This window comes from Primulina tabacum, chromosome 15 (assembly GCF_025594145.1).
Source record: "Primulina tabacum isolate GXHZ01 chromosome 15, ASM2559414v2, whole genome shotgun sequence".
NCBI classification, from domain to species: Eukaryota; Viridiplantae; Streptophyta; class Magnoliopsida; order Lamiales; family Gesneriaceae; genus Primulina; species Primulina tabacum.
This window is the reverse complement of record NC_134564.1, coordinates 28015904-28026488: the sequence shown is the minus strand read 5'-3', so window position 1 is coordinate 28026488 and position 10585 is coordinate 28015904. Positions and strand designations below refer to the sequence as shown.

Genomic DNA, 10585 nt, shown 5'->3' with positions numbered 1-10585 from the left:
ACAAGGGTTTCTCATAATTGTTGTCATTCAAACCATAAATAAAAAAGGTTAATGGACAACTTACTTCCAAAAATCGTTTTTTTTTTTTTACTTTGAAAAACACATTAATAGACAACAGTTTTTAATAACGATGAGATATCTTTTGAGTACCAATAGTGACTCTAAAAAGTCGGAACTCATTTATAATTGTATTTATTAGATCATGGTAAGAGCATTTAGTAGCATCGCTCCATGATCCCTTTAGGTATTATTGATAGTGTGTTGAAGAACTTTAAGTTATGGTTTGCATATCCCTTCAACTCATATATCTCGATCGAATCTGCAATCATTGCTAAATCGAGAGTTTAATATAAATTCGATAATGATGTGATGTATAATTGAGTACTAATAGCGACATAATATGTGCATATGAGGAAATACATTTCCAAAATACACATGTCTTACTTTGACTAGAGATTTCTTGCATTATTGACTTATCAGATCACATAAGATATCTTCACTCATTGGCAAACAATGAATTTTCGACTACAATGTATTTGCTTCTACGTATTTCGAAACTACACCCAACATCGCCACCTGATGACCCTCAATGCAGTCAGTAAACAGATCAAAGTATATGCTAGAACCTCTACATTGTCCCTGGTCAAAGGATGATGTACAACCACAACTACGGAATATTCTACTCAATAAGTGATAACCACTTAGACAGTTCGAGGGAGGATTGTTAAGTGAATCATCAAATGATCATTCATCTGTACGAATGGACATCTTCATGCTCTTACCAATAAATCATGGCTCAATCTCAAGCGATCTTTATCCTTATTTTACGCGGCTGATTCGGTTAGAAACCTATTTAGAATATATTGTACACTTTTTAACGAGTTTTATGATATTACGTTGAGATGCAGACCTCATGGTATTTTCTATTGAATATTCAAAGATTTTAATTATACAGCTTGCATTGATATACAAATAAATCAAATATGATAAGTGGATAAAATCGTAAAATATTATTAAAATAAATATTATTTTAACATTAAAATCAATTAAGTTAAATTTGCTCGTTGGTTCACTATGACTAGGGGTGTTCAAACTTCGGATAAAACCGAAAAACCCGAAAATCCAAATCGAAAAAACCGAACACCGAACCGAACCGAAAGCCGAATTTTATAATTCGGATATAAATGTTAAAATCGAAGTTTATTTGGTTCGGTTTTGGATTATATATCTCAAAACCGAAAAAACCGAAATTTCATTAAATTAATAATTTTTTTATATTTTTATTTATATTATATATTTTTATATGATATTTAGTTAATACAAAACCATTTTGAACAATTTTTAGTTGATTGTTGTTTGTTTAATTAATTTAGACTTTATATTTAAATATTTTACTAAGAAAACATATAGAAAGTTAACATATTATATTTTATAATATATTTATATTATTAATTTAAATAATTATACCAAAACCAAAATAACCGACCGAAATAACCGAACCGTTTTGGTAGAAAATCGAACCAAACCGAAGAAAAATGGTTCGGATTCGGATTATATATTTCTAAAACCGAAAACCGAAAAAACCGAAATAAAAAATCGAAAACCGAACCGAACCGATCGATGAACACCCCTAGCTATGACACTACTCTTAACACTGACAATCTCGTGAAATTTTCGTGAAATTGTAATTTCTTGAAATCAAAGCACTACAATTGGCACGTAAAAGTGCGAAGAAATAAGAAGAAAATAACGACTTCAATCGGGTTAATGAAGATGTAGGGAGAAAAATTGTTTACAAATGCTTCTTTATGAATCAGGTTGTTGCCACTCTACCTCCACAGTACCGCAGTGTTGTTACCAAGCTCCAATTCTTCACTTGCAACAAAAATCTTTCAAGCGGTAGATCCATCCATGGCCACCTCCTGAAAGATGGTGTAATCCCATCGTGTATATTCCTGTCCAACGCCCTCCTCAACTTCTATTCCAAATGCGACCTCTTTTGCGAGGCCCATAATTTCTTCACAGATTTCCCATGCAAAGATGACGCGGTCTCCTGGAATATCCTCATCAACGGCCACTCCCAGATGGGTCTTGGCCATCACTCCCTTTCGGCACTCCAACTCTTCCAGCAAATGTTACAGCACTCTACACTCCCTAATTCCCGTACTTTCACCGGCGTTCTATCTGCCTGTGCCAATTTGGAGGACCCTGTCGTGGCTCAGCAAACGCATTCTTTGGTGATTAAGTTCGTTACCACCGGTGATGTCTTTGTGTACACCTCTATGTTGAATGCTTATTGCAAGATGGGATTTTTAGGTGATGGTCGTAAGGTGTTTGATGAAATGCTGAATAGAAACTCGGTCACTTGGTCTACCATGATTTCTGGATACGCTTCCCAGGGGCTTGTGAACGAGGCCTTTGGGGTTTTCAGAGTGTTGGTGGCTGGAGGGAATGAAGGTGTTAATGAGTTTGTGTTGACTGGTGCGCTGAGTGCTTTTAAATCACATGAATTCCTTGAAACAGGGAAGCAAATTCACTGTTTAGCGGTTAAAAATGGTTTGCTAGAAATTGTTTCTGTCAGTAATGCAGTTGTTACTATGTACGCTAAGTGTGGGAATTTAGATGACTCGGTTCGGGTGTTTGAGTTTTCCAATGATAAGAATTCAATTTCATGGTCTGCAATGATAACTGGCTATGCACAGAGTGGACATGGCGACAAGTCACTGGTGTTGTTCAAGGAGATGCATTGTTGTGGGATGAAGCCTAGTGAATACACAGTTGTTGGGATTCTTAATGCTTGTAGTGATACTGATGCGACAAATTTAGGTATGCAAGTGCATGGCTATTTGATCAAATCAGGATTCGAATCTCAAGTGTATATTATGACAGCTTTGGTTGATATGTATGCTAAATGTGGCAGAATAATTGATGCCCAGAAGGGATTTGAGACTCTGCTAGAGCCTGATCTTGTAATGTGGACATCCATGATTGGAGGTTTTGTACAGAATGGAGACAATGAGAGTGCTATCAGTTTGTACTGTAGAATGCAAATGGAAGGGGTTGCTTCTAATGAGTTGACTCTGGCCAGTGTGTTGAAAGCCTGCTCTGGCCTTTCAGCTTTGGAGCAAGGAAAACAGCTCCATGCCCATGTGGTTAAGAATGGATTTTCTCTTGAAGTTCCAATTGGAAGTGCTCTATCGACTATGTATGCAAAATGTGGGAACCTTGTTGATGTGAATGCTATCTTTAGGAGGATGCCTACCAGAGATGTGGTATCTTGGAATGCAATGATTTCCGGTCTTTCTCAGAATGGCCTTGGGCTTGAAGCCCTCGAACTTTTTGAAGAGATGCAATTGGAGGGTGCCAATCCCGATTGTGTTACTTTTGTAAATGTTCTTTCAGCCTGTAGCCACATGGGACTGGTCGACAAGGGTTGGGAGTATTTTAAATCAATATCCAATAAATTTAATATAGTTCCGACAACAGAGCACCATGCCTGTATGGTTGATATTCTCAGTCGTGCTGGGAAACTCCAAGAAGCCAAAGAATTTATTGAATCAGCACCCAATGATCACGGTCTTTCTTTATGGCATATTTTGTTGAGTGCTTGTAGAAACCATCATAATTATTTGTTGGGTGCATATGCGGGAGAGAGGTTGATGGAATTGGGTTCTCTTGAATCATCTAGCTATGTGTTGTTGTCGAGTATTTATTCAGCTCTGGGTAGGTTAGATGACATTGAGAGAGTCAGAAGGATGATGAATATCAGAGGGGTGAGCAAGGAGCCTGGATGTAGCTGGATTGAGTTGAAGAATCAGGTTCATGTGTTTGTTGTTGGGGATTTGTTGCACCCTGAAATCAAACACACCCGTGCAGAGATATGGAAATTGAGCAAGCTGATGAAAGATGAAGGTTACCTACTGGGATTTGATTCTATTTTAGAGGAATAGATTAAGCTGAAGTGGTGATGGCCGTAGGGGTGGCCTTTTGTACTTTATTTCAATTTTACAAATACAAGATTGATTCTATTTTCCTCACAAAAATGGCTACATATCTCCCTGTTGGACTTAAACATGTGGGCTTTGACCCGGTCACCTGATAAGATAAAATATTTATTAATTTGAAAGAATATTAATCTTTTAGAGTTTGATACCTATCAGGTATCCTATTTGATATGGTTTGGTCTCTATATATGTAGAGACCATGGGCAAACATATCAAACACAACAAAATCTAGAGATCTTCTCTCTCTCGGTTCTTCTTTTGTGGAATCATTGTTTTACCTTCTCTTTATCTCCACATTGGATTACATCAACCTACAGTATCCAAGAAACTTCATGTGCCACCAAAACCTTCTGTTAGTTTTTTTTAATCAGTAACAAGAGGAACATATCCAGAAAAGTATGAAATACCTTCAGGACAATTAAGGTCTACCAAGCAGCTGTTTCTCATGCGTTCTATTTTTCATAGTATCGCTTATGTACAAGTATACCTGAGGATAATGCTTGCTTAGAGGGATTGACGATACCGACCCCTTTACATGCCCTGCAATTTTTTTTCTATTCAGTAGTTATGGGCACCAGAAACAGCTGTTTCTCTCTAAATATTTTTTGATACTTCAAATTCTCCAAGGATTTCCTAAATTGAAAGCATTTCGTCCTCCTTGGTAATGTGAGCCTGCTCTCTCCTGACTGATGCATATCCCTTTTTTCGAATAAAGGAGGGGAAAAAAGTCTCCCCTTCTCGCATCCTATAATTTCCCAAGTTTCAATATGCTTAAAACTGTTTTGTTGATATGATCTCATTTCAGATCATAACCAAGCTTTGCTTTTAGCCTTCTCCTCCCACGTTTTCATTTCCGTCTTTGGTGTTTCTCAAGAAAAAAGTACATTGAAAGCTTGAAATATTCTAGAACTCAACCTTGCCTCAAATGCTTTATTTGTTCATTCCTTGCTGTTTCTGCTAGAGAAAATGGGTAACAACAAAACCCAAGTCTTAACAACATTTTTTAGGAACTCAAATTATCACAAGGTGCAGTGAGATGAACTATCTTTTATGTTTCCCAGTAAGAGGAATTAACATTGTGCTTTTATGTTGCTGGACCTAAAACAATGATGCGGCCTATGGTTTTTTTCCTTTCCTTTTTTTGTCTTTCTGTTTTAGTTTTGCTTAAATGATCTTGTCAGTTAGTGTTATTCATGCATTTGTCATGAGATACCGGGGGTATCTTACATTACTTCGCTGTTTTTGTAGCGTGTGAAGTTCATATTGTCTCAAATTTGTTCACAAAAATTGTCATATTATTTGTAATAAAGTCTAGTCTGCAGAAACTTAATCTTATCAAGCATAAAAATGTTTTTACTAATTAACTCATGATTTCATTTGGTTTACATGGCTCATTATGCATAAATTTTTACTGGTCTAGAATATGCATATATGACTGCCCGACCTTACAAGTGTCAAGAGGATGGAATCACACTCATTTGACCACATGCAAATCCATAAGGTTTGATTGGATTGGGATTTGCATGGCATGCAGGACTCCATATAACTTTGTTGTTGTTCTCTGTTTTTATTTTTCCAATGTAATCAACTCCAAGTTACAGCTAGATATGCTGTAACTGATACAAATTACCTTGATCCTATACCTGGGAATTTTAGTTCTAGAGTTAATATCTTAGCTTATCTGGATTTCAGTTCTAGGTTGTGTGTTTTTCTTCAGATTTAAATGTTAGAAAGTTGGTTATTAGTTTTTTTCCCCAATCAAACCTGGTCAGCATGAGTTTTCTCTCTTACATGGGGATGCTAATAGTTACAGTCGTCACAGAGGGTAGTGCATTTGCTGTTTTTTTATCACTGAAGGAGTAATTGTGATGTATTTTTGGAAACACAGTACAATCCAGATTTATAATTGATAATATTCGGGTCAGTCTCATTTTAACCATCTCCGATTTTGTCAGGTTCCAACCATTCAAATGAATTGGTGAAAATCCTTCGTGATAGCAGCTTGAACTTCAAATATTCGACACTCGGAAAGGGAACCGGTTCTTTCGATGAGTCCAACAAACTCAGCCAAGGTGGGTGGGTGAAGATTTTGTTTTCTGTTGTTGGTGCTGTTTCTCTTTTTAAAAAGCTTTTAAAGAATTGTGTGTGTGCTTGGATCAATGGATTTTTGCCCCCTTTTTCACTTCTTGTATGAACGTATGTATTTGAAAGATTGTGGAAAAGTTTGGGAGTACGTCTCCTATAAGACGGTTTCAAAAATCTTTATCTTTTAGACGAGTCAATCCTATCGATATTCACAATAAAAGTAATATTAGCATAAAAAGTAATATTTTTTCATGGATGACCCAAATAAGAGATCTGTCTCACAAAATACGACCCGTGAAACCGTCTCACATAAGTTTTTGCCAAAGTTTGGAGTGTAAAATTATGAAATTATTGTTATATCCATACTCTCTTCGTAAGTTAATTTAATTCAAGAGTTCGGTTCAAATTACACATTAGCATATCTAATTTCAATGCTAGAAAATAAATAATATATATATATATATATAGTGAACTAGAATATTGAAGATTTAAAAGTAAACAATTTTAATTCATTCGAATAATTATTTATTCTACATTCCCTCTTTTTCTTTTTTCTTTTTTTAATTAATTCAAAACAAACGTTTATGTTAATAAACTATTAAATAGAATCTAATTTCATTCATCGGCATCAATTTCTATTCCATTTTCTCAACATTCTCAATTTTCAACCTTATGTCTCCCTTCTCTTACAAAATGTTTTTACAGTCGGAGTTTATGTTTTTATTTCAAAGATATTCTAAATCTATTTAATGTTTTAATATTAATTTAAAATTTTAGCTCTATTGTACTAGTAACTTAATTTTTTGTTGTAACTTATTTTTTTATTTCTAATTAGTGCTAATTTGCTCTTTATCGGACAAAAAGTACTGCCAAACCACCCGCAACCGCACATGAAATTTTACATAAAAAAACTGTAACCAAAAAAAGTTTTCAAACCAAACCGCACATGTCAATTCGGTTTGAATTTAATGTAAAAACCGTTTAAACCACACTGTGATCACTCGAGCAATGATCACGATTTGAGCAATGCAAATGTTTTCTGAAATTCGTTAATTGCATTAAATATTCCAGAAACAAACAAATATCAACAAAATTAAGTTCTAATAAATGTTTATCTCATATATATTTCATTTATATTATATGATTTGTTAGAACATTTTAGTTTTTGTGATTTTAACAAGATTGTTGATCTAATGAATAATTACACGGTCTAACCGAACTGAATTTAGAAAAGAAACTGATTATTTATTAACATCTTTGTTTCCGAAATAAAATTGTTAATCAGATCTCTACCGACACCTAAGCAAAACTAATAGAAGTCTATTTGTGGGCTAAGGGTTACTGAACTAAGCTAAGCTAAGCTATAAAGGGTCGTTGATAGAATCCAAACTGATCAAAGGACAACAAGCTGCTTCAGTGGATCAGTTAGTCTAATCAATGAACATTCTCTGATCATCTACTAACATCCCTTAAAAAATAGAGCTCAGCTGATGATTGGACAATATCATCTGTAACAATTTTTTATTTGGTTGACTGACATAGTCCATGTGCACTACCCAAAGTATAAGTTATATCATAAAAGACGATGACATAGCAGCAACGACGTCTGTATTTGGACACAAATACAAGATTCGAAAGACATCTTTGTAGGTGATGCCTATAATTAGATCAGTAAGGCAAGTTTTAGAATCTCTTTGAGACATCATTTCCTCGCAATAAAAGCTTTCGAAGTTCAAAGCATTCTTGGATAGCGCAACTGATCGAAGAAAGCACACGCTGATAATTTTTAATCCGATCATTTAAGGATCTATTTGTGTTTAGATTTCTAATTGGGAGTAAGAAATCTATTGTCAAATACTTGTGATACTCACGGAAAATTTAGGGTCCGATTCAGACAAGCGTCACTAGTACAGACGCAGGGTTTTGAAATGGTCCTGAGCCTGAAATCATGAAGAAGACCGTTAGGAGGGGGCCATGAGGGTGTCCTGGCGTAACCCCTCCGATGCTCAAGTCAGTGACTGAGGATATATGAGGGGAGCAGCTAAGGGTGCTGCTGAAAAAAAATATATTGAATCCATTATCATACGCTCAAACCTGGTATTTATAGGAGAATACCTGGGCCCTTGATGGGCCTGTCTTCCTCTTGGGCTTGGGATGGGCCAGGGGATGGGCCAGAGGTAGTGGGCCCATTCTTGGGGTATCACCAGTCTCCCCCTCCCGAGTCGAACTGAATCGCAAGTTCGAAATTCGATTAGTTGTGCTGTCCTCGGGGTACCGGGTGAGAGTTGTGCATTTTCTTCCAGCCGTTCGTCAGTCTCCAAAAATTTGGAAACAAGCTAAATCATAATCTTCCTCTGAAGAGCCAGACCTGATCTGGGCCTCACCTAAAAATAGAGATCCTTCCTTCCTTCACTCTCATTTTTCCCACGCACTATTTACTTCTCTTCCCCTCCATATTTGTCCCTTCCTACGCTCGCCTAGCACATGTTCTCGCCCCACGCCGCCCTTCCACACATCCTCGCACTGCCGCCTCGCCAGTCACCGCCCTCGCCCTGCCCTTGCTTTCTTTTCCCACGCTCTTCCCCGCCTCTCGCCGCTCCCGCCCGTCTTCGCATGCGCCACCACGCCACATCCCCTCGCAGCGCCGACCTCGCACACTCGCCACCACACCACGCCCCTCGCCCGCAAACCAACACGTCCACACCTCCCTACTCGCACCCTCGCCTCGCCATCCCTCCTCTCGCCCCTCGTAGCGTCGCCCGTGCTTCACTCTCCTCAGCCAGGGCAACCCTTCACCCCTTCGCCCTCGCCTCTTGCCCCCTCGCCACAAGGTGTACCCTCGCCCAGGCCTCACTCTCGCCTCCTCGCCGCAAGCTGTACCCTCGCCTCAGGCCTCACTCAAGCCTCCTTGCCGCCTAGCACGCTTCCACCTTCGCCCATACGTCCACGCACCACTTCGCCCAGCCCCGCCACTCTCGCCCTCGCCCGAGCACCTGCCTTCTCGCCCGAGCGCACAGTCGTTGCGCAGCCTCGCCCAGCGCGCCAAACTCCTGGCCCTCGCCCTCGCCTGCCCTCGCCGACACTCTTCCGGGCTCGCCCCACCCTCGCTCAAGCATGCCCTCGCCAAGTGCGCAGCCTCGCCCAGCGCACCAACCTCCTCGAGTGCTCGCCACAGCTTCGCCCATCCACCCTTTTTGCACGCCCACCACTTGCACGCCCTCGCCCATACATGATAGCCCTCCTCGCCCAACGCCTACACCCTCGCCAGCGCGCTCTCGTCTATACCCTGCCAACCTCGCCCAGGCAATCAACCTCGCCCAACGAACCCCTCGCCCAAGCCATCACACTCGCCCTGCACAGCCTTGTCCTCTGCCACTTGTGAATGATTATGCGGTTTCTGAATAGCTTTTGGGGGCGTTGCCCCCAAGCCCACACGACCTAACCGGGCAGGTCGATCCCCGCGATCTGACCGGGCAGGTCGATCCCCGCGATCTGACCGGGCAGGTCGATCCCCGCGATCTGACCGGGCAGGTCGATCCCCGTAATTTTCGCAGCGGCAAACATCGTTCGTTAACGACAAACCAAATAAGTTTTTATAACATGGTATGCCCTCGTCGCCCCCATCTTCAAGGTCCTCTACTAAGCTTTTGAAGGAAAATAATTCTCACTTCCCCGTGTTCTTGATTCCTCTGCTAAAATAGTCCTTAGCAGGAAAAATAAAACTTCACCCTCCCCACCCTCTAACTCCACTGCTAGGCGATGCCTTAACAGGAAAATAAAACTCTCACCTCATCATCTCGTAACTTCTCTGCTAAGTCGGGCCTTAGCAGAAAAATAAAAATCCAACACCTTCACCCTCTAACTCCTCTGCTAGGTGATACCTTAGCAGGAAAATAAAAAATTCCCCACCTCCACCCTCTAACTCCTCTGCTAGGTCGGACCTTAGCAGGAAAATAAAAATTTACCACCCACGCCCTCTAACTCCTCTACTAGGCGATGCCTTAGCAGGAAAATAAAAATTCACCACCTCAACCATCTAACTCCTCTGCTAAGCCGGGTCTTAGCAGGAAAATAAAATTTCAACACCTCCACCCTCTAACACCTCTGCTAGATCGGGCCTTAGCAGGAAAATAAAAATTTACGACCCCCGCCCTCTAACTCCTCTACTAGGCGATGCCTTAGCAGGAAAATAAAAATTCACCACCTTCACCCTCTAACTCCTTTACTAAGCCGGACTTTAGCAGGAAAATAAAAATTCTCCACCTCCATCCTCTAACTCCTCTGCTAGGTCGGGCCTTAGCAGGAAAATAAAAATTTACTACCCCCGCTCTCTAACTCCTCTACTAGGCGATGCCTTAGCAGGAAAATTAAAATTCACCACATCGACCCCTCTAACTCCTCTGCTAGGTCGGGCCTTAGCAGGAAATAAAAATTTACCACCCCCGCCCTCTAACTCCTCTACTAGGCGATGCCTTAGCAGGAAAATAAAAATTCAT

The 10585-nt window shown here is 39.9% G+C and overlaps 1 protein-coding gene across 1 annotated transcript; it reads left to right on the top strand.

Annotated features, from left to right (window-relative positions):
* Positions 1-1673: 1673 nt before the first annotated feature.
* Positions 1674-4072, top strand: LOC142527425 (pentatricopeptide repeat-containing protein At2g33680). Its single transcript, XM_075632229.1, has one exon. The coding sequence runs from the start codon at positions 1809-1811 to the stop codon at positions 3948-3950; it is 2142 nt and encodes a 713-aa protein (XP_075488344.1). The 5' UTR covers positions 1674-1808; the 3' UTR covers positions 3951-4072.
* Positions 4073-10585: the final 6513 nt, after the last annotated feature.

Coding starts and splice junctions, on each gene's coding strand:
- LOC142527425 (XM_075632229.1), top strand. CDS start 1,809: ATGAATCAGGTTGTTGCCACTCTACCTCCACAGTACCGCAGTGTTGTT.